Source organism: Gavialis gangeticus, unplaced genomic scaffold, assembly GCF_001723915.1.
Source record: "Gavialis gangeticus isolate Ggan-Ray unplaced genomic scaffold, GavGan_comp1, whole genome shotgun sequence".
Lineage (NCBI taxonomy): Eukaryota > Metazoa > Chordata > Crocodylia > Gavialidae > Gavialis > Gavialis gangeticus.
In genome coordinates, this window is record NW_017729026.1 from 43,973,473 (window position 1) to 43,997,880 (window position 24,408).

At 40.5% G+C, this 24,408-nt stretch overlaps 1 protein-coding gene across 1 annotated transcript; it reads left to right on the top strand.

Moving 5' to 3' along the window:
• Positions 1–1,239: 1,239 nt before the first annotated feature.
• GPR63 (G protein-coupled receptor 63) lies at positions 1,240–10,913 on the top strand. The gene is made up of 2 exons (XM_019520188.1): positions 1,240–1,355; positions 8,329–10,913. Exon 2 carries the CDS (start codon positions 8,462–8,464, stop codon positions 9,719–9,721), a length of 1,260 nt encoding a protein of 419 aa, XP_019375733.1. The 5' UTR covers positions 1,240–1,355; positions 8,329–8,461; the 3' UTR covers positions 9,722–10,913.
• The last annotated feature ends 13,495 nt before the right edge of the window (positions 10,914–24,408 follow it).

Consider the following 24,408-nt stretch of genomic DNA (forward strand, 5'->3'; position numbering starts at 1 on the left):
CTGGGATGCAGCGCACCCTAAGCAAATTCACAGATGACACCAAGCTGGGGGGAATAGTAGATATGCTGGAGGCTAGGGCTAGGATTCAGAGTAGACGAATTAGAAGAGTGGACCAAAAAAAATCTCATGTGGTTCAGAAAGGACAAGTACAAAGTCCTGTACTTAGGACAGAAGAATCTCATGCAATGGTACAGGCTTAGGGCCAACTGGCTAAGCAGCAGCTCTGCATAAAAGGACCTGGGGGTTACAGTGGACAATAAGATGGATATGAGTCAACAGTACGCCCTTGTTGCCAAGAAGGCTAACAGCATGCTAAGCTATAATAGTGTGAACTTTGCCAGCAGATCGAGGGAAGTAATTACAGGCAGTCCTCGACTTGAGATGTTTCGAATTACAAAGAATGGCACTTACACCATTTATAAATTGACACCCTATTTCAACTTTCTGATGTCAGTTTCAACTTTACAACAGTTGATTCAATGCCACACCAGTGAACAAGTTCGCTGCATCGTCCATCTTCGTGGAGAACTTCTGAACAAATTTTCTTGGATGCTTTCTTTAAGAAAGCAGACAAGGCTCCAGAAAAATCTGCAGCCAAGACTCCTGAGAAGACTTCAAGCAAGAGCCCTTCAAAAAGTCCAGCAAAGTCACCTCAAAGAAGTCCTTCCAAATCAATATGATTGCCATTTACAATATAAATACATTAATGCAGCTATATTACTCATCTATAATTGAGTACAAAATTCTGGGTTATTTTTGGTGAAAATCAGTTCAAGAACCAGTCCCCCATTTATAACGTTGTTCCTATGGGAAAATCGGTTCTGAGTTACAACATTTCAACTATTCAGAATTGGTGAGGCATTATGTTTCATAGTTGGTAGGGTCAGAAGGGACCTGAGCAGATCATCAAGTCCGACCCCCTGCCATGGCAGGAAAAAGTACTGGGGTCAAACGACCCCAGCAAGGTGTTCATCCAGCCTCCTCTTAAAGACTGCCAGGGTAGGAGCCAGCACCACTTTGCTTGGACTTTGTTTCCAGATCCTAGCTGCCCTGACAGTGAAGTAGCGCCTCTTGATGTCTAGTCTGAATCTACCCTCTGCCACCCTTATAACTTTTAAAAGCAGTTACAACAAACTCTCTACTTGGATTTAGTCAGTGGTATTTAGTTAGCCATGCACTTTCTCCCCTCGCTCTATCGCATATTTGGATGTGTTATTGATTTATGTATTTATTTGTTAACAGGCTGCTTGGAAAGGGCATGCTTTGCTGATCATCACGGCATGCAACCTCAGAGTACCACAAGATGACTTTTTCAGGTTATTCCTAACTCTGTTCATGGGACCCTGCCTGGATAGGTGAGTTTGGGATTTCTGCCAGGAAAGGGTGTATGTTCATGGCACTTAAAGGTTGAATTTATACGCATAATTTTAATGTAATGGAACTCTGAGAACAATATTGTAAACTGAGCTTCCACAGGAATGGAAATCATATAGCGTAGACTGACAACACAGATACTAAAAAAACCCAAACCTTTGCACTTCTATAGAACCTTCCATTTCATCCGTGTGAGGTATTTCAAGTACTAGTCCTTGTAACGTCTTTGAGGAGCAGGTGAATTCTAATGGGAGAATTGAGGTAGTATTGGGAATAAACTCAGACCTCCCTTTGATTTTTCCCAGGTTCTGAGGACTTAACTAGAATATGCCTTTTCCCAACAGTGAAGTAAATACTGTTTTTGTTTATACTTTGTCTCTATTCATGATTTATAAGAGAAATAATTGCTTCCATGCATTTTGGACAGCTAGTAACCAACTGAATTAAAGTAAAAAAGCAAGCTCCTTAATTTCATTGCTGATTGCTACATCAAAAGATGACTATTGCTTTTGTATTTTTCACTGCAACAAAATATATTTTTAAAGAAGAAAGGAAAATCTCTCATTTTAAAGTGGTGCTTTCAATGAATAATTTTGCTGGTGATCTTATGTACACAGTCTAGGTGATTATTTACAGATGGAAATGATGCAGCTCCCTGGGGAGAGTCATTTAGGTGAGCGTGTAAATTGTTCCTGCTCATTCCTTTTGCCTCACTCCTTTCTTTTGTTGGATCAGACTGCATTTCATTCCAAGTACCGCCTAAGGCACCAAAGAAAACCCTTTCCCTTTTATATAGGAGAAGACTGCCAGGTTCCTGTATATAAGGGTGTAGTTGAAGAAAGAGCATATTGTGTGTAATGTTTTGTAATATTTTGCCACTTTATTTATTAATTTGGTTTATATCCTACCCTGTTTAAAAAATTCAGAGCAGCTTACAATGAGCAAATGACACATAGACAAGATTCTTCAAATAACATCCCCAAACCCAGGCAGACAAGGATCTTCGGGTAGGTGTGATATATTTTATTAGACCAATTGAATAGTTGGAAAAATTGTTCTTTGCAAGCTTTTGGGCACAAACACCCTTCTTCAGTCTCTCTCTCTCTCTCTCTCTCTCTGCCTGAAAAAGGGTGTTTGTGCTCTAAAACTTGCAAAGAACAATTTTTCCAACTATTCAGTTGGTCCTATAAAAGAGATCACATCTACCCAAAGAACCCTGTCTGCCTATGTCCTTAGACCAACACGGCTACAACCAGCGATCCAATCCCAGAACCCAAGAACTCCAACTCCTTCCCCTTTTCCCTCTTCTCAACCACTGCTGCCTTGTTCAGTTCCTGTGGAAGCAAACCTTCCCACCAGTCCCAACCGTGCCCCACAACTGCCACTCGCATCATGTTACAAGAAACCCTTCCCCAAACCCCTACTCACTTGTTCTCACCACCCCACCCCAACCCCAGAGGAGATCACCCATCCTCCCTTAATGTCCTCTCTAAGCCCTCACCCCCTACTTTACAGAGGAGCTGTGGCTGTCACCTCTCCTCTGCACAGAACACAACTAACTGCTTCCCCCTCACCTCAACTAACACAACACAAATACCAGAGAACCCTTAACACAGAAGTAAAAGGAAAAGACAGACACTCTTGTCACAGCCAAGAGCAATGCCAGGGGGTACCCTTAAGCACCAACCTCTGCCGTTGCCCACCCAGGGAGTCCTAGTGGTTTGTAGGCTTGCTTATTGGCTGAATACTTATCTCTCATTCATTTTTTCTTCCTTTTGCTTATTAAAAACAAAATAATTTATAGCACATATCCATACTTTTTGACTTTAACTTCTTTACGCAAAATGTTTTTGTTACCTCAGTTATGTAAGTCAGTATGTACATTTACTAAGTAACTGTTCAATCAAATGTTTATAGATCATCTTTAATAAATCCAAGAGTGAATTAAAATAAAATGTTCACAATAACTTTAAAATATCCCAGTGCTTCACAATTTTGAACTCTTAAAGACTTATTAAAGGCCTTTATTTTTTTTCTGTGTTCAGGGCACCTGTCATCTTTTAGCTTTTGAAGAAAATGACAGTTGGATAGCTAAAACCTGGTGCAGGGATCTTGGTAAAATTGGATAGGGGAAAATTAATACAGTAGTTAAATGCAATGATTCACTAAAGTAGCAGCCAAATATACACTAGCTTTGCATAAAACATATGGTATCTCTAATTCTGCATCTGTAAGAAAAATGAAAAAGCCCTCCTCCATTTGACTGTGTGGGAGGTTCTGGTTTTGTTGTTGGCTTTCTACTTGAGACGTAATCTTTGTCTTTCCTTCTGGTTGGTCATGGTTTCTGAATTCTAATGGAAATATTATCTTCCAAAGCTGCTAAATATAGACATCAGAAATTTAGCAATAATTATATTTGGTGCATGAAATTTGTGTGATATTTAGCTGTAAGTTTATACTGCATCAAAACAATTGGGTCTATTATGTTCTATAGGAAAAAAGTTGCTTTTGAAGGAGAGAGCGGTTTGAGAGGAAGTGTACATACCCAATAATTTTTTTTCTTTTTCAATATAGAAAGTAATTTGAATGGTTGTTTTTTTGCATGTGAAAAAAATAGGAGTACATGTTCCAAAAGTGGGTTTACCATGACAAAAATGTATCAGCATCCCATTTATCCACTTTGGCTAGCAAAGAACTTGCCTACTTGAATTATTACTAATATATGGGTTTTTCAAGCTCAACATAATTACTGTTCTCCAGTGACCCTGTTCTAGTCTGAAATTGCAGTATTTCTCTTTACCTGCTAGCAACTTTAGATTGAAACAAAACTGTTCTGAACACCTTTTTAGCCCCCTTTTGATTCACTATTTTTGGCAGAGAGGGTGAAAGGAGGGAGGAGGCATGGAGTGAGTGATTATTATGTATTTGGTAGTTGGAGGTTAGAACAGGCTGAACACATTTTTTGATGCAGCGTGGCCCCTATTTTTAAAAAATTCTGATAACTCAGGCTTTGTGAAAAGGAATCAGTGGAGTTGGATGTGGTACATTTAACTGCTTTCTTTACTTGTAATCAGAGCAAAGGAATGGATTTGAGCTTGAGAGTCTGCAACATTTGGTGCTATTACTGGTGCCGAGTCCCGGAGCAGAATGAAGAAGTGCCTCAGTTCTCTCTACCAGGGTTGGCAACCTTGGAAGCTGCAAGCTTTCAACCCAGCTGGTGCAGTGCCATGGGCTGCCATTCCCCTCCAGCCACTCTAGGGATGCTGAGCAGAAGCTGCTGTGAGGGACAGCTGCCCTCCATGCCAGTGTGGGGAGCTGTTTGTATTGTTGCACTATTAGCAAAACCTGGACTGGATCAAACGGCTGTGGATTGGCATTCCCTTAGTAAAAAGCAGACTGGACCCAATCCCTTTGTGTGCTGGATCTTGGGCCATAGGTTGCTCTATGCAGAGCACATGGTGTAAGACATCCTAGATGTGTAATCCAAAATACCCACATGATGACTGGGGAGCCAGCCAATAGGAAATGCCTAGCCTAGGGATGTCTCTAAACCCCCATCTTTCTCAGGAACTTAGGTGTCTGGTGTAGCTATCTTTATCAACTTGGGATCCAGAGCCCACGTTCCCCTCCTGTTTTCTAAAAGAACTAAGCAAGTCCCACTTTTTGTGACACCCACATTTTTATATTAAGTAGTAATGCTTAGATTGGTGGAGACCTGAGACTTTGGGCCTTCCTTAGCCAGAGGGATTCACAAACAAAAACTCATTCCCTAGGAGAGTCCGCTAGCCATGAGACTGCATGCTTTGCTGCATGGGGGTGCTTTCGCCCCAGCCTACAGAAGTTGTACCACAGGCAAAGAAGAATGAAAGTTTATGGGACAAGGGAGTGAGCACAAAATGAAGCATCGTTCTGTAGCCTAGTGAATAGTATATTCAGCTTGAAAATGGGAGTCCTAGGTTCTGGTCCCTAGTCCAGCAACTGTCTGGGTATTCTGTATTTAAGCAGTCATTGGAGTAAAGAATTCTGGGAACAGAAACCAGTCTGTTTTTCAGGATCAGGTACAAAGGCGAGAAGCTCAACTCTTCTTTCTTCCCTGCTTCTCCTCAGTGGCCTGAAAAAGCATCTGCAGCCTATCTGTATCATTACATGATTTATTCCTGTCTATGGATCTGGTATCTTTATCATTTTGCACTGCTAGATCTCTATATGGGAACTACCATAAAAGGGCTTATTTTGAGCCCAGCTGGAGAGACTGTCCTCTGCAACTGAAAGGGTTGAGATTATGACATTTTCAAAGGGATTAAATGTTATAATTAATTCTATCAATGAATATTATCCTCTCTGAATATGCAGAAAAAAAACAGGGTGTGGGCTTTCAGAATTGGTAGAACATATGCAAAATAAACGTTCTAGCCTTTACTCCCTCCCCTCCCCGAGTTTGCTTTATATATAAATATATATTTAAAACAGAATTCCTTATTTCCAAATAAGAACACCTAAGAGTGATTTTTCTCCTTAGGATTTTATGAAATATCTGTCACCCTACAGTTTCTGGGCATCTAAGTGTGAGGTTGCACATTCCAATTAGCACATGCTAAGAAGGATTTTGAGGCCCATGCATGCAAAATCCTTTTTCATCTTTCCTGCATATAGTGGAACTAATTCCTTTGTGCAGTTGGTTACAGAGAGTCTTCTGCAAAAGTGTTTACTTTCAATTCCTAAATGGGAATTTTATTTCAGCAAGCTCTGGGGCATGCTGTCATCATGGGTCTGCAGTTTGTGCCTTAGCTTATTATTAACATCAGTTCTTCCTGCAGAGGTGCTAACATAAAATAAAAATCAAGAATGAAGTAACTAAGTCAGTCTGTCATTTTTACAGGAATATTAGTATATGTAGCCTAGACTGGCTTAGTCTGCTCTCACTAAGCTAAAAGCGAGAATCTGAAATACAAAGGCCCCAGAGGATTAATGATTAATCTTCTCTCTTCAAGTAGTATGACATAAAACATTACATTATTAAATCAATAGATTGTTACATTTCTACATTTCTAGGAAGGGATTTCTGCAGCAGAGGCAGGGTGTACAAGCACTGTAATTGACCAGGTTAGGAAGAGGCTACTAGTCTATTTATTGTCTCTCTAAGACACAAAGGGTAACAATTATCTTGTCTTGCAACATCTGAAATGGAGGAAGAAATCTTTAAGACTAGAATGTCCTACTGAAGTGGAGCTCAATCTTTTAGAGTGACCAGCTGGGTGCTTTCAACTTAGCCACACCACAGACCATTGCTCCCCTCTTTATGGAGGGGAGGAGTGGGAGAGGAAAGTGAATGCCAATGTCAGAGGGAGGGAAGGGAGAGAGAAAGAGCAGGGCAAGGACAGCAAAGAGGATCAGCAGCTAGCTGCAGGACAAGGAAGGGGATGAATAAGGCTGAACTGCTTGCCCCTGCTGCTCCTGTGCCTACTGGATGGTTTGTGGCTCTACAGCATAGAGGTCCTAGGTAGGATTCAGAGTAGGCTTGAGTTTGGAACACTGGGAGAAGTAGTGTCATTTTTTTTTTTATGATAAAGTCTAGTTCTGGAAAAGTATCCAGTCTAGAGGCCATGAGCTTTTGAGGCCATGAGGGAGTTCTTGACCATATACTGGCCTCATGGTGTATGTTTTAAGGCAGATCAGATAATCTATTAGTTTCACTTCCTCAGTGCATCCTGATCCCAAAATAGACCTAAAGCAAACACTTCTGTCGCTGGGCATGGTAATCCATCCTCATTCAGACGTGAAATGCCATTCATCTGCATCTCACTTGGATGCCAAAATACCATCAAAATGTTCAAGTTAATAGCCCCAAATTGGCAGTAGGGGTTAAAATTACAGGTGTTTCAGAGAATTAATATTATAATTTTGGGAAGTTTTAATAAAACTGAAAGGTAATATACTTAAAATTTTTACGAAAAGGAAATACTCAATATATTACCAATAATACAAGGGCTCATTAGAATTGTTATGGACAATGGGTATGTTGTATTGGATCCAGAAGCATTTTACAAGGGTATAATGCCATGTGCTTCTAGGTATAAGACAATAACTAACTAACATAAGTTCAGGAGAGATGTCACCTATGATTCTTAACACTGTAGCAGGTTTCATGCATCATCTTATGAGATGTTTGTTGCTCTCTATTGTTGAGGTCAGAACACAGAATTTGATGACCTTTGCATATAATTTCCGTTGATAGCTAGGGAAATTTTTTAAGACTGCATCTGGTTTCCATTCAAGTCACTTGGAAATATTGTAACAACAATCTCCAGCACTTAATGGTTAAAAACATGATAGTGGTTTAAAAACCATGAGACTATAAAACTGATAATGTTTTGTGTTTTCCTTTGCCTTTATATATCTGACCTTTTAGGTTTTATGTTTTAAAGTATTGTTTTTTCCCTGCAAACATGACAGCTAGAAATTAATCTTTATTCAAATGAAAATTGAGGTTCTTGCACAAGATCATAACTGCAGGAAATGGAGCTTTTGCAAGAAGATAAAATGCTATCAGACACCTTGAAAACTATAGGGCTCTTCAACATTTTAACAGGGCTATGGTTTAGGTAGGCTAAAAACAAAAAACCAAAGAAACAAGGTAACCTCATGATTAAACCACCTCCTGTGTGACAAGGAGGAACATTTATTGAAAGAAGGTGTTTGTTATAATGAAGTTAGTTAATTTGCAGCATCACAGTAATGAAAAAATGGCTCCTCCTGTTTGAATTGTTAAAAACGGGGTTTGTTATGATGAGGTTGTACTTTTACACTGACATCAAATATTAGCCAAGAAGCAGAAAAGAGACTTTAGCGTGGTCAAAATTTAAGAGTATTCTTCATCAGCACACAGCTTAGTAATGTATCTTAAGAACTTCTCTTCTGTGACTTTTCTTCTTTATTTTTTGTTTCGTTTTCCAGACATGAAAGTTGGAGCTCTGCTGTTAATGGGTATTTGATCCCAATTTGGTCAATTGCCAAGGGACATGATACTGCCCTTACAGGTTGAAATGCCTTGAAGACTTTTGGCTCTGCATTCATTCATCCTGAAGCAATGGTTTTCTCTGTATTGTTGACATCTGCCCATTCTGGGACATCAAATGCTACTTTTATTGTCTATGAAAATGTCTATACGAATTTTACTACTCCCCAATTTCAGATTCGTAGTGGCACAACACAGCCATTGAAATACAGTCCAGGTGCCATGGTCACCCCTGAGTTAAGTACTTTCCTAGTGAACACTACAGCTATCCTGCCACCACAAGAAGTTTTCAAGCGCTTGAGTCTGCCACTCCAGATCATTCTTTCTGCTGCTATGATATTTATACTATTGGTTTCTTTTTTAGGAAACTTTGTCGTCTGCCTCATGGTCTACCAGAAGGCTGCCATGCGATCTGCAATTAACATTCTCTTAGCAAGCCTGGCTTTTGCAGATATGTTGCTTGCAGTGCTGAACATGCCTTTTGCTCTGATAACCATCATTACTACTCGGTGGATTTTTGGGGATATCTTCTGTAGAGTCTCTGCTATGTTTTTCTGGCTGTTTGTTATAGAAGGGGTAGCCATCCTACTCATTATTAGCATTGATAGATTCCTTATTATTGTCCAGAGGCAAGATAAACTGAACCCATACCGTGCAAAGTTTCTTATAGTTATATCATGGGCTGCATCCTTTATTGTGGCTTTTCCATTATCTGTTGGGACCCCTAATCTGCAGATACCCTCTAGAGCTCCTCAGTGTGTTTTTGGCTATTCCACAAGCCCTGGCTACCGGGCTTACGTGGTTATAATCTTGCTTATTTCTTTCTTTATTCCATTCATGGTGATGCTGTACTCTTTTATGGGCATACTCAACACTGTACGCCACAATGCAGTTCGTATCCATAGCCATCCTGACACCATATGCCTCAGCCAGGCCAGCAAACTTGGTCTCATGAGTCTTCAGAGACCTTTTCAAATGAACATTGATATGAGCTTTAAAACTCGTGCCTTCACAACCATATTGATCTTGTTCATTGTCTTCATAATCTGTTGGGCACCATTCACCACCTACAGCCTTATTGCAACATTCAATGGCCACTTTTACCACAAGCACAACTTTTTTGAGATAAGCACTTGGCTCCTTTGGCTCTGCTACCTCAAGTCTGCACTGAATCCGCTGATTTACTACTGGAGGATTAAGAAATTCCACGATGCATGCTTAGACTTAGTGCCCAAGTACTTCAAGTTTTTGCCACAGCTACCTGGTCATACAAGGAGACGCATTCGGCCTAGTGCCGTCTATGTGTGTGGGGAGCACCGGTCAGCTGTGTAATACTGCAGCTAATAGACATGATGGTTATTTTCTGGGATTATTTGAATATATGTGGTGTTTGTTTATAAAATATGGCTCCTTCAACTGCCATATCGCTGGCTTAAGTTTTTCGTTACTTTGTGCAATTTGGAGAAAAACAGTGATTGATTATAGTTGGTTTACTACCAGAATATAATGTAAACAGAATTACAGATGTTACCTCTAGGATTCAGTTGAAATCCATTCTTTTTTAAAAAAATTACATTTGTAATACTTGTCAGGTTTATGCTTACTAAGCCTGCAATTGCATCTAATTGTAGGGGTTTTTATGCTGCTAAGGTACAGTATATTAAGATGGTGTAATTTTTCTGAATATGTTGCTGCTTTCTGTCAAGATATTACAGCCAAAAAGTTTCATTTAATTTTAACAAGTTAAGAGTTTTGGTGATGGCATTGGAAAACTTTTTTTTTCCTCTTAATATTTCAGTTAATATTTTGTGCACTTTACAAACTTGATACAAAAATCTACTCTGAATATTTTGTTGCCAGTTGAGAGAATTTTTTGGATGTGGATTATTTAACATGTTATAGTGTTGCTTTAATGAAAGACCTGCTTAGCCCTAAGGAGGGCAATTACTTGTTGGTGCACTTATAATTAAAACAACTGATTTGCTGGGTTTTATTTCTGAAAATTGACCAAATTATGACATTTACTTTTCATAAATTTTAGATTACTGTGGGCAGAGCATGGACACACAATTAAAAGGTAGATTATCGTGCCCCAAAGCTTATGCAATTTCTGGAAAAGGTGGGTCTACACAAAAATGGGCATTTTTTATTATTGTACACAAATATTTTTTCTGCTTACAAACCATCCAAAACTTAAGTGATATGTCCAAAAGTTAGGCTGGAAATTATGGCTCTCATCCTGCCACTTACAATGTGTGGGCAGACAACTGTTCTTAGATAGAGCCCTAATGATGTTGATATGGCTACATATAGATGAAATAGATGAAACTTTGTACCTAAGGTGAAACCTTGTGTTCTGAATGGTAGAACTGGGATGCAGTAAGATGTGTCCAAAAATTGGAACAGCTGTTTTTGTTTGTTTGTTTGTTTTAAAAAAACCAAACAAACCCCTGAACCATGCTTTGGATGAGGCACTAATAAACTCCTTTACCTAAAGATTGGCCATAGACTTCCAAATCTTTAACAAACAAAATAAAATCTTTCAGTTAGAGTTTGATTTTGTTTCTTGTCATAATAATAAGTTGGGAATTAATAATGGACAAGAGTTAGGGCATGGAACTTGAGAGGGGTTGAGTAAGTTAAATTTCCTACCTTTTATCTGGATTTTTTTGTTGTTGTTGTTGCTTTTCTTTACCCTCTTCCACCACAGTGCCTGTTGTCTCACGGACTTGCTCTGGCATATTACTTGTAAGATAAAGTAGCTCACAGAGCTGAAACTTCTCTCCTGGGAATGCCAATTAGCACCAGGCACTGACATAGCTTTTCCTGATATCCACCTTGAAAACATTCATTTTTATTTGAGAATAAGAAAAATGTTAGATGGATTTCGGGCAATGATAGTAATCCATATATAAATTGAATAAGCTTCTATATGAGTGGTGGATAAAGTAAAGTATTAGGACTGTTAGCCACATGTAACCCCTTTGTGAGGCATCAGGGCATAGGGGGAGCATGGGGGGGAGCATGTGCCCCCCCCGACGGTCCTCCCAGTGGCAGCGGCAGTGCCTGTGGGAGCTCACCAGCTTCTCTCTCGCCAGCATTGGTGGCGGTGGTGGCTCCTGCAGGAGCTCACCTGCAGGTGCCCCCCTAGACTCAGGAGGCATCAGTCACCCATGCATCAGGGTGGTGCAGAGGGGAAACCTAGGAGAACTTGTCTCTTATAAGCATGGTCTCTTTGGGGTTGTGTTTGAGCATGGGAAGAATTAATGGTCCCTTTTTTCAGGTTGGGGCAGGAATGAACAGTTTCTGTACTCCTGAGACTGCAGAGGCTTTTCTGGGAGTTTCTGCATGAGGATTTGGGATTAAGAGTGTAAGGGATACGTCTTGTTTTGTGTTACTACTTGTTATCTGAGCCCAGGTAAGCAGTATGTATTTAAGGTCTAGAGTGGCTTTTATGAAGCCAATTATTGAAGGGCTAAGATTACTCTAAATCTTATCTTGAAAACATTCATTCTTATTTGAGAATAAGAAAATGTTACGTAGTTTTCAGGCAATGACAGTAATCCATACATAAATTGAATAAGCTTATATATGAGTGGTAGATAAAGTAAAGTATTAGGACTGTTAGTCACATGTAACCCCTTTATGAGGCATCAGGGCATAGGGGGAGCACGGGGGGGCGGCACTCTTATAACCCAAAATATTAAAAAATATATTTTCTTATACTTTGGACATGTGAAAGTAAGAATTTTTGCCTTGATTGATTTCATGCCATTTTTCCTTTTTGAGTTATTTACTCTTTTCTTCTCTGAAAACTACATAATTATATGTAATGGGAGTATACACTTTCTAGCAGTAGCAGAATAGAGATTTATTTCCCACCCCCCCAGAGATGTAAAACTGGTTTGAATGGCTATAAGGATTCAAGGTGAAGGGAGGTGGATGAGCAATCCAGTGAGGTTTATGAAAGTATGCTTTGAGGAAGATGGGGAACGTGATCTTTCGGGGGTTTCCTAAGCTCTGATCTGTGCTAGCTGTGAAGTAGAAATTGTATCTGTCAAAATATCTTGGGGCCCAAATTGAAATGTGCTTTTAATTCCAATATTTAATGTATTAATAATGCACGTGAAGAGAAGACTCTACTGCACAAAATTCAGAGGTGACTTGCATGTGGTATAATATACACACTTAATAGTTTAGGGGTTGGGAGGTTGGCAGAAATAGTGTTAATCTAACAGGAGGAGGCAGAATATGGCATGTGTGGTTTGCTTGGTACATAAATTACACCATTTGGCCTATTGTGTCTAATTTTGTTGTTTTAGAGCAGTGCCTTGTTAGTGGCAGTTTAATTCCTAGGGCCAAGCTGAAGATTAGTCAACTGTTCAATCTCACTGACCATGAGTTTGGAAACACAAGCATGACCTTATTCACTTTTGTTAAGTTGTCCAACAGGACCATTTTGCAAAACACTTCAGTAGAGTGGACCAATTAGGGATTTTTACAATCGATGTTTCATTTTTTTTATTTGACTTGGGAATTCAAGTAGTCTTCTTGCTCTCCAAATATAATGCACATTACTGAAATATGTGTTCCCTTTTTCTTTTATATTAAAAAAATCATTGGTATGGAAGATCAAAATGTATTTTCAACTGTTTTGCAGTTATAGTGATGTTCAGTCAAAGCATGATGCTTTCATAACTTTCATTTGTACAAATCTGTTGCTAAAAGGGTTTTTTGTACTTAATGGATATTGCATAGTCTTTGACAGTTTTTTTCCTACTTTATGTAAAGATATTTATCCATATAGAGAAGAAAAATGTTGGAAAATAATTGAAAAACTGAAAAGAAAAATAAACACGAATATTTTCCAAAATATACAAGAAGTCTTTCATTAATAAATTATGTCCACATATACAAGAAGGCCCTTCAAAATATCTGTTGCTTTAAATATCTGAATTTTTTTATAGTCAAACACTTTAAAATGTTCTTTATAATTCGTATAATAAATACTGATTTTTTTTTTTCAGAAATGTAAATGAAAATATTGCATAGTGTTCTTGTATAGTTTCTTGTATGGTAATTTTATAGCAAAATGATGGTCTGCCAAAACTGTGATGGAGATGCTGTTAGTGTATCAGAAAGAAATGTCAGTATTTCCACTGAAGAGAAGGCTGAAAGCCTTAAGAATACGAAACTTTCTTTTTATTCCATGTAAAGTAGGTATGTTGCCTTTTAGCTATTCTAAGTAATTAAAATCATATTATTGTGGAATAAATAGAACATATGCCACAGGCAGGGGTACAGTGTGGTATGAATAATTTCCATACAAGATAATGACCTTTATGATTCAGTTACTGCCTGTTTTTTAAGTGATGGATTATTCCCTTCAGTAGTAGAAATAAAAACAGCACTGAATTGGATGATGAGCATCTTGGGGTGTTGCAAGAACTGTCAGTAAGTTCACAGTTTAAATGAACTTCTGCCACTAATTTTAGAAATGACAGAGAATAAGGTAGAAGTGCTGCTGAAAAGTAGGTGTCTGCTTGCTGGAGTGCTGCCTTGCCTACACAGAGCCGACCCTAGGGGGATGCGGGGCCCTCTTAACACTGTGCGGGGCTGTGGGACCTTCGCAAAGGGGGTGGGGTATCTCCATGCTTCTTCTGTGGCATGGGGCTGAGCTGCCAGCTCCAGGTGGGCCCCATGGGAGGGGCTGTGGCTGCTCCACCTGGCTCCGCAGGACCCCCTCCCTACCGCCAAAGCATGGGGCCTGGGGCAGTTGCCTCGATTCACTGTACCCTAGGGATGGCTCTGCCTACACACTCAAACACTGTGAATGGTTCTACAGTTCTTGAGATGCTCCTCAATAACTTTAGCTACATGAGGAATGAAATCTGAGTCTGAGAGAGTTTGCCATTGAATTTAGTGAAACTAAATTTCTTAAAATGTTCCACCAGATTTTGGTTTATTTTGGGTACTAATGAATGTGAGCGTGCTAGTTTGAACAGGGATCTATAGCCATTTTAAGGAGGAGGTTTGAACCAGTGTGAGAGCCATTAGGCTCATCTTGGTTTATGTGGCTATATATGATGTATGTGGATTGTAGATTATGTTCACATTGGTACACTGTAAATTAACAAACTATTTAAAATAAGCTTAACTGCCTTTGACTTCTACAGAACTACAGCGTATACTTAAGGGCTTCTCCAGATCTGGTTCATGCCCTATACATTGTGCAGTATTGGTCCCCTTTATAAATTTGCTGGGTAGAAAATATGATGAAATAACATGCATTTCAAGAGAGCTGATAACATTTTTTTACATGATAACTTGATCATAGAACTAACTTCAGCTAGCTGTATAAAATGTTATACAAAAAATCTAGTAATGAAAAAACTGAAAAAATCTAGTAATCTTGTTCATTTCAAAATAAAACAAGTTGGAATGCCCCTTCTTCTTTAACTTGATGTTATTGTTAGAAACAAATCAAGATGTTATTGGTAGAATCAAAATTGTGACAGCGTGGGGCCAGGGTTTCCATGGGGATTCACCCCAACAGCGCTGGCAGGGCATGTGGCTGAGCAGGGAAGGGCTCTGCTGCTGGAGCTGGGATCTTGCAGTGGTGACAGCATGGTCCAGGACCAGGGCAGAGTTGCAGTCCGCTGCCTGCACACTCATTCCCGGGGCAGTGTGCAGGCAGCTGAGCCGCAGCTCTGGACCACGCTATCACCACTGCAAGATCCCAGCCCTGGAGCGGCTCCCTGCCCAGCTGTGTGCCCTGCCAGTGTCACTGGGGCTGATCTCTATGGAAACCCTGGGCCCATGCTGTCACAGCCCTTCCACTGCTGGAGTCTCTATGGAAACTGGCTGCAGCAGCACAAGCGGGGGCTGCTGGGAAATGGACCCGATCTCCCACAGGCCAGACTTTCTCCACCCCTGAGCTAGACTGTTCTCGGTGGTGGCAGATGACAGAACAAGGAGCAATGATCTCAAGTTGCAGCAAGGGAAGTTTAGGTTTAGATGTGAGGAAAAAACCTTTTCATTAGGTGGGTAATAAAGTACTAGAACAGTTTATGCAGCAAGGCTGTGGAATTTCCATCCTTGGAGGTTAAGACCCAGGTAGACAAAGCCTTGGCTGGGATGGTCTGGTTGGGGATGGTCCTGCTTTGAGCAGGGGATGACCTCCTGAAGTCCCTTCCAACGCTAATTGTTTATGATTTTATTGAGATCCTTTACTTTCCTAGTAGTCTCTGTGTGTAGACAAACCTTTTGTGAGATACTTTTGGTTTCCCAGTTTCTGTGGATTGCTACCAGAAAGATGTGTCAGAACTTAGATTTTTTTTTTAAATCTCAGTACTTAATATTATTCATAAAATGTTGCTCTACTTATTAGTAAAAGTTGTAATAGTTGAACCAGATAGGTATATAGAAACAATAGTCTTCAGAAATGGCAAATACTGCAGATAAGTGAGGCAATATATATATAAATTCTGAGCAGAATGTGTTTCTGAGCAGAATGTGTTTGCCAGTGTCTAAATAAGTAGCTTATTAGTGTGTAGGTGAGGAACATGGCAACAAAGAGACGATCATACTTCTAGCTCTAATTGGCATTGTGCCTCAAGCACATCACAGCTTTGAAAACCTGCACTGGAGACTTGGAATAAAATTAGTTCAGCAACACCACAAGATGGAATTTTCTTCTTCCACCTTGACTTCCCCCTTGTTTCTAAAAATGTTATATCAAAACCTAAAGATTTTCTCCAGTTACTTAAAACTAGATCCACAAGGCTGATTTGAAAGTTGTGTTTTTTAGTGTTTTACTATGTAACTTTTGGGAATGACAACATCAAAGTTAGGTAATTATTCTATCTATAGAATGTATTGAGAAATGGGGTTCCCATCAGGCAGCAAACTGCTGATTTACCTCAACTAGCCAACTGGAGATGCTGATGCTGTCATGATTTCTTCTATGCTCTGAGACTTGGACACTATACCTCCTCCTGTCTGTGATTCATAACCCCCTCTCCTGGAGTTATACCTGTCTTTCAGAAACTGGAAGACAGAACTGATCCTCTCTTTGAAGCAGGTGTAGTGGTGGTGATCCTTCCTCTCTTTAGCCAAATTGTTCAGTGGTTATAGAATTTACTCGGGATGTGGCAAATGCATCTATTTCAGTACTCTGTGGGCATTTTGACTTGCATCTCTCACCCTTCAGGTGCACTCTTCTAATTGCCAGGTCGTAGGATATTTATAGGAAGTGGTTGAGGTATGCACTCGGTCCCTCTTGCAGAAGATTTTCCATTTTGTATTGTCAAATTAAATTGGACGTGAGAGAGTGAGTGCGTAAGACTGAAATTCTTTCTAACTTACTGGTTAGGGCAGTCACTAGGTGGGGAGAAGTTGGGTTCACTTGTCTGCTCCTCTAATAATAAATTGCTATTTAATATAATAAAACAATTAATATACTATGTAAGATAGTGAAATATTCAGTGGAACAGATGCCTATACCCAGCTTCTACCCTCAAGGTGGTTGCTTTAATTACTAAGATATAGAATCAGGCTAATGCTTGTGTGCTCTCTCTGAGTATTAAAGCGTATTGATTTTTCTGAATATTTGACTATTCTGTGCAAAGTGGAATGGCTTTAATAGGAGGGATTGATTGATTCTATTTCAAATTATTAGTCTGATCTTGTTTTAGACCTAAGGTCTGGTGTGGACCCCCAGTTGTCTATTGTGCTCTAGCAGTTGCAGCAGATCATTCACTTGCTCAGGGGATCTTTATTACTTGAGCTGTTCACCATTGTTGAAAATAAAGTGGTTCTTGCCCCATCAAGATTTTTCATGTTGAAAACTTGGGACTAACAGAATAAGGCAGTTAGCTAAATAAGGTTTTAAGCATCTCCAGTTTACTGTCACTTTAGATCTGGAAATGTAACGTGAGAGAATTTTCCTAAGTCCCTTTGTGAATCTCAGCCTTAGAAGTTTTGCCCGTCTCCCCCCTAGTTTTCTTGCAGTTGCTGATAATGTGGTACAGGTATGTTAAAAATGACATGGAGCCTTTTGGCAGTACACTGTATTCTATTCTCTGTCTACACGGTGGGTAATTCTACACATGCTATTAATGCTATAAAGGCTTAACTGCACAGTTAGTCTTCCCTGGGAGCACGTCTACCCATGCTCTCCATTGGGATCAAATCTGCTCCTAATGGGAGAAGCCCAGTACAGGGCTGCTCCTACCCTGCTCTGCCCCCCTGAAGCAACCAGGAGGAGCTCCAGACTCTCCCCAGGGTGCACACGAGGCCAGGAGAGCTCCTGCTGGCTGTAATGGAAGCTGTCTTCTTGCCATGTATACATCAGGAAGGGTCCTGATGTGCAGGGGACCAGGAGACAGCTGCTACTGCAGAGCTCTCCCAGCCCTGTGCCCAGCTCGCCTTCCCCTATGCAGCTCAGGGCTGCTCAGCTTCCAGCTTCTTGTAGTAGCTGGGAGCTGAGCAGCACCAGGGAAATTCCTTGTTCTTCTGCCCCCTAGAGTTGGAGCTGACTGGGAGCAAATTTTTCAAATTTACGGAGGAGTTTTACAGTTCTACACATGCTACTGGCTGTGTCTCTGGGTGCTATTAATTTGAAGAAAAAGACTGTGCAGCAAGCCTATTGGAAGAGCATGTCTCTTGGGAGCGGATTTGCTCACACTCTGCTCTGCCCACCTGCAGCAGCCAGCTGCTGGGGCGGGAGGACATTGTCTTGGCCAGGCTCCAAGGTTGGAGCCTACCCTGGCAGTAGGCAGCTCCCATGGGACGGCATTGTTCTCCCACCCCCCTGCTGTTCCCTGGGCTGACCAGGGGCAAATTTGCTCCCGGTCCACGATTTGCAAGTGCGCTATCTTTCGGTCACTGCTGCGTGCTTAATTTGCAAATGCAGGTAGCAAATTAACCTCACAGTTGACTAATTGACTGTGCATTAAGCATCTGCACATGTAGATGGTGACACTTTTTACCATGCGATTAGTCAACTGCACGTTAACATGTCTCGTATAGATGTGCCCACTTGTGTAATATCTACTGCACAGTTAATTTACTACCTGTATGTACAGGGTAGTAGCTAACTGCACACTAGACTAATATACTGCACAGTACATGGTATGCATGTGTAGATGGTGATGCTTTTACTATACAGTAGATTAGTCTACTGAACAGTAAGGTGTTTCCTGTAGATTTACCCACAGACTCTCGCAAGGTAGCTTAAGGTGTATTGTCAAATGGCTTTAATTCACGTTATCTTAATTCAGGCAAATTAAAGCCATTTTTCTTTTGAATTAGTATGTCAATGCTTTAACTAATGAACTGTAACTTCACAGCTTTAATTAATTTGTTTGAACTTTTCTGCTTGCCCCTGTGTAGATGACACTCCTGTTGAAATTAAGTAATTTTAGAACCTCATGTCATGTATAATAGCAAAATTCTTTCTAGATTTATTTTTGTGTATGACAGTTCTTTTGTTATAAATTAGCCTCAATTATTCTTAATGCAATTAAGTATTAAATGCATAATATTGTGCAAAATTGAATTATAAGAAAAAAAAAATTAAATGATATTTCTTTTTTACCTGACAGTGGTGTTAAGAAAGTTCAGTTTCGATGTATGGGGAATTGAGGGACTTTCCCTCTAGATTAGAAGGCCAGAAGGGACTATTGCAATAGTTGTCCTGACCTTACATAGAACATAATCATTTCTCAAATTAATTCTTCTGTGAACTAGGGCATATATTTTACATGCATGGTTGTCCAGGTAAGCTCAGATGCTGGTAGAAAGAATCTTAAAATACTTTTTAAAAGTAAGAAGAATAGCCTTTTGAAGACATTATTGACTTCTATCATTCAAATTTGGTCAATATTGTTGGTGTTCATTCTGGAAGGTTGGCTTTTCAAATTGACTTTCTCAAAGGAGTTCATTATCTTGAAACCTGTGACTAATAAGAGATGTTGTGTGCTTTTGAAGTTCAAGGTAATTTCCAGGAAGGTTACCATTACTAAGCAACGGATTCTGTGGAGTGTCTCCTGAAGGGCGAAAGCTACAGCGTGAACAAAGAAGTAAAACAAAATCCAACACAAGAAAAGATGACGGGCAAGAGGGTGATTTAAACGATATCTTTCTAGGGAAAGATCACTCATGGCTTAAAGAACATACAGCTCGTCTGTCCAGAAGCTGGCTTTCCTGAGATTGGTTCCCAACTATAGACGAACTCACCCAGGAACTAACTTCACTGCCTTTTGCTCCAAGTGCAAGGCATATTTCTTTGACCTTGCCTTCCCTAACATAAACCCATAGCTGCATACAAATCTAAAAATCAAACTCAACATGCTGCCAAAAAGTACTATAACTTTCACACAGTTTTTCTGAAGAGTGTAAATTTATAACGAAAGTTAATTACATTGCTTGATGAATTGCTGAGATGGGCTCAAACAGTAAACTAACACCTGCGTAGAAAAAAAAATACAAAATGCTTGATACTTGAATGATAATGTCACTTTTCAATATTGGTTTGTTGTATACCTTTAGTAAGTTAAGAGACAATGCTTTGACAATGGAGCCTTACTGGAAGTTGAGAGTAGTACTGACCTTTTGATATTTGGGTGCCTCTTTTGCCTTTGTTTCGGTGATCAAATACTGCACCTTGATGAGAGAGCCAAAAAAATTTTTTTTTAAAAAATGATTTGGATTTTTTTGCATGATTTATTTGGACCTTGTCCGTGTCCTTTTTGTGTTTTAATTTGAGCAAATGTTCAAATGATCCAGTGTACTGCCACACATTTGCTTGAAGTGAGTTTCAGTATTCATAGCAAAAATGTTTTCTCATCCTGTCAAGTGAGAATATGGGCAGAGGAACAACTTACCACTAAAAGGAAGGATATGGTTCCAGCATCTGACCAGCTCCACATTAGCTATTGTGTATGCTCTTATCCTGCAGCAAATTTACTTGGAGGAGTACATTACTATGATTTAGCTTCTATTTACTGTGGCGCAGAAATGTGCACACACAAAGGTACCGCAGAGCAGCTTACATATGGTAAAGCCCTTCCCCACTTTTACCTGCCAGTAAGATATTTATATGTCCATACTCTAAGGAAAGCAATACCCCATAATTCAGAATGTATTTTGAATAATTAGGATCAAGCAAGAAAGTAGAATATAATAATTTAATCAATTTTAACAATGAACATACCCAAAGAAACAGAATATTCATGATTGGATTGTGAGAGGAAGAAACTGCAGTATTTGTCATGTTACTTCCCTTAGTCTTATTAGAAGTAGACTTCCAGGGTTAAGGATGCTGACCAGAAGGCTCATGCTGACCAGAAGGCAGATTACAGGTTTGTTTGTTTGGGTTTTTTTTTTAGTATTTCTGGTTAAAATGCCTTCATGTTGCAGACCTTGGTTTCCCTGAGTTCACAGTATTCAAAACTTGCTAAATAAGGAAAGAAGCATTAACAGAGTCTTCACCAGGACCTAGAGTTGTCTGTGTGTGGGGTGAGACCAGATGTACCTCCAGGCACAAAGGAATTAAAGAGCTGTTGATGCTTCAGGTAGGCGTGGCACACAACCTGTGGAGGAGACTCCCCAGAGGCTGAGAAAGCAGACACAGGTAAGCATCACAATGGATGGACCAGCCATAAAAGCAGTGTATTGGCTAGGGATCTCGGGGCATCTGAAGAAAAGCAACAGCCAGGCTGACTTGAGGGTACTCAGAGGCTATATGGCCTGGAGAGAGAACAGCTGAGCTAATTTCAGGGGTGCTCAAGGCTGTGCACATGGACTGCAGACAGAGGAACTGGTTAACCCTTGGGAGGGGACAGGGTTATCTTGCTGCATGGCTTCTGCCCCAATATTGAAGAGGAGCTGTCTATTTTGCTGCTTGGAACTTGAGGCGTGCTCCTTTCCCCTTTGAAGGGTAAAGTCCATCTCACTGAAGAATGGTGGTGGAGAAGCAGGGAGGGACATGGCTCCCTCCCTACCCTAGAAGCCATGTCTGGCTGGCTTCAGGGAGCGCTCAAAGAGACCAGACACAGCTGAATGTGCCACGCAAATGTTCCCAGGGGGAATCCATGACAACTTATTCCTAATATAGAATGTGGAAATTTTTCTGGAAAAAAGCATTTGTTTTATTATTTGGCACCATCCTATCAGGTTTTATTTTTAATGACATTTTATAGAGCTCATAATTTCTTAATTCATTCTTTCTCCCTTTAACACCTTATATGAGAAGGAATTTTTACTATCCTAATTTTTACAGGTTGGGAAGCATGGCTTAAGAGAAATTTAATGGCTAGATCCACAACAGGGTTGAGGAACAAAAGTATAAAATTTAAATGCATACAATTTTTATTCAGTTGCTGTCTAACTCTGAAATTGCCTAAAGCCCATAAATACCTAAGTTTTGGTGAGTAAATTTCCAAGACACCTAAATGTCTGCTTTTTGGGGTATGGGCAAAAACATACTTCGATGTAGTTTTACACCAGTTTGAATTCATAAAGCAGCTGTACAATTGTTTCAGTCTGCTTTCTCAGTCTGCTGTCTACAATGGAGCCATGGTGACTGACTGTGTAAGAACATGGACTTTGGGACTGTTTGTCCTATTCTTAGCAGGTGACTGAGAGCTGTCAGAGAAGGAAGAAATCTGTGACAGCAGTGAAGATTTGCCTGTTTCAGGACCATCTGCTGCTATTTCTGAGCAGGGCAGCTGAGCATGGAAGAGTTGGAAAAGGGTATTGCTCAGACATAGGATGATCTGCAGTGATGTAAGATTTATGATGTGCAAAGCCATAGTCCTTGATCTGCATGTAGCTGGCCTTGGAGCTTAAGGCAGACCCCCATCTGAGTTCCTTTGACACTGGACAATTGGCTGATGGGAGCTATTTGGACACTGGTAAACTCCAACTGTTACCCCTCTGTAGCCAACTTGGTTGAAGTGGACAAGTTACTACTGAAACAGCTGTTTAGAGTTATGCACAGCTTGCATGATGGTGCTCACCTTGAGCTTCCTTATGCCAACCAATACCTGGGAAATCACTGATGGATTTCCCTGCTCTCCAGTATTACTGATATGATTGACTACATGCATACCCTGGCCCTTTGCTCTACCTGCAATAATCAGAAGGGTTATTTCTCTATTAAGATGCAGGGCATCATAGGTACCCAATGGTGGTTTCACTCATATCATTCTTGAATGGTCCAGGAAAGTGCATGAGGCAAGAGACTTTCCAGCTTGTCTCCTTTATGAGGCAAGGACTTTTGTATACTACCAAAGTAAATAAGATTTACTGTTTCCTACTGAATCTGGGCAATCCCATTAGCCTGTGCCTCTCCTACCTGATGAGGCCTGATGTGTGATATAAGGTTTTCCTGCCAGCTGTTGTTCTCAGTGGTTGCTAGCTGTGGTGTCTCATACATCTGTGACAACCATTCAGCCTCTAACTCCCAACTGTCCCCTACTGATCTACCAGACTTATTTTTGTCATTGAACTTGCCATCACTGTGCTAGTAAGTTGAAAGAGTCCAGCCTAACCCTGAGTGTTTTCCACCTTCTCTTTAGGAAGCCAAATGTACCATCAAGGTAACTCCTACTGTGATAAATGAAATATTCCTTCCTGGCATACAGATGAGGAAAAGCCACAGTTGGCAACTTAAACTCTTTCTCACACCCTCCTATACTATCTTTAGTCAAAGTAATTATGTTTAAAGAAATTGCTAGGAAAATAAAGATTCTTGAATTTTACAAATAATCAAATTAACTATGCAAACATAGGGGAATAGAATCCCTTTTAAAAAGTAGAGGGAAGGGAGAAATAAACTGGATGGGATGCGTAAATCTGTTTCCTCCTTACAAAACTTTGCCATTGGTGGCATGGAGGAGAATAGCTTCTGCAGTGTCCAAGGGTTATAGGAGTGGAATTATGTGGAATGTGGGTAGCATGTGTGTTGTAGAGTCACAGGAGGAGGGCTCACAGGGCTCGGATCTGTGTAGTCCCTGCAGGGCTGGGATCTGTGTAGAGAGATGTGTAGCCCTATCCATTTATGACTAATGGTGCAGCTTTTAGAAACTGGGTTTAGCAGCTGCTAGATGAGGACTGGACCATCTTAACCTACCAAGAAAAGAGGTGGTGGGTAGCTGGGGAAAAACACTTGGAGCTGGTTGTGATACACAGTGGGGCTGCTTCTGATAACTTGAGGGTTGTTGCTGAAAAGCTGGGATATGGTGATGGACTTCTACCCCCAGGCACTGGCAGTTTAAGATTATTTAGAAGCAATGACTGTATTTCTCTCTTTTGTCCAAGACTCACCAGCAGTTCCACTGCTTCTGTTGCCCTGGCAACAGCTTGTTTTATTATCTCCTCTGTCCACTTTGCCTGTACGCTGCCGACACACGTGGCCCATGTGATTGTCTGCATCATCCGGTCAAGTCTGCGGCATGCTGGTGCTTTATCATGGACCCCCTGCTCTTTAGGATCCCCTCCTTCATCCTCCTCCTGTTCTTCTGTAATGCAGTGATTCTGTAATGCATTGCAGCCCATGGTCCTGCCCAGCTGAAAAGTTACCAGAGGTTGGCTTTGAAAGAAATGTATCAAGCACTTGTTTTATCCTCACCCTCAGAGATTTTGATAGTCCAGTAATTTCTAGAATGCTGTTGCTGTTCACTTTCCCCTGTTTATGCAGAATCTGGTAACAGAGTTGACTTTTGCAGTGGCCCCTGGAGCCCAGCTATCTTGATGCTTTTCATCAGTGGGACAGGAGAGGTTATGATGTTGTTTATCCCATTTGACACCGTCTAGGTTGCTTGCAGCTCCAGTACAAGATGCATGATTCCTGTGGGGACAGATAGTCGGAGTGGAAGGGAGTGTTGCACCACAGGTGGGTTGTGTGTGTGGGGAGGGTGGAGGGGAGGCATTGCTACTTGGCTCTTTCTTCATTCATCAGGCAGATCAGACTGTGGGTGAATGGACCTGGCCAGAAGCATGACTAGCAGTTT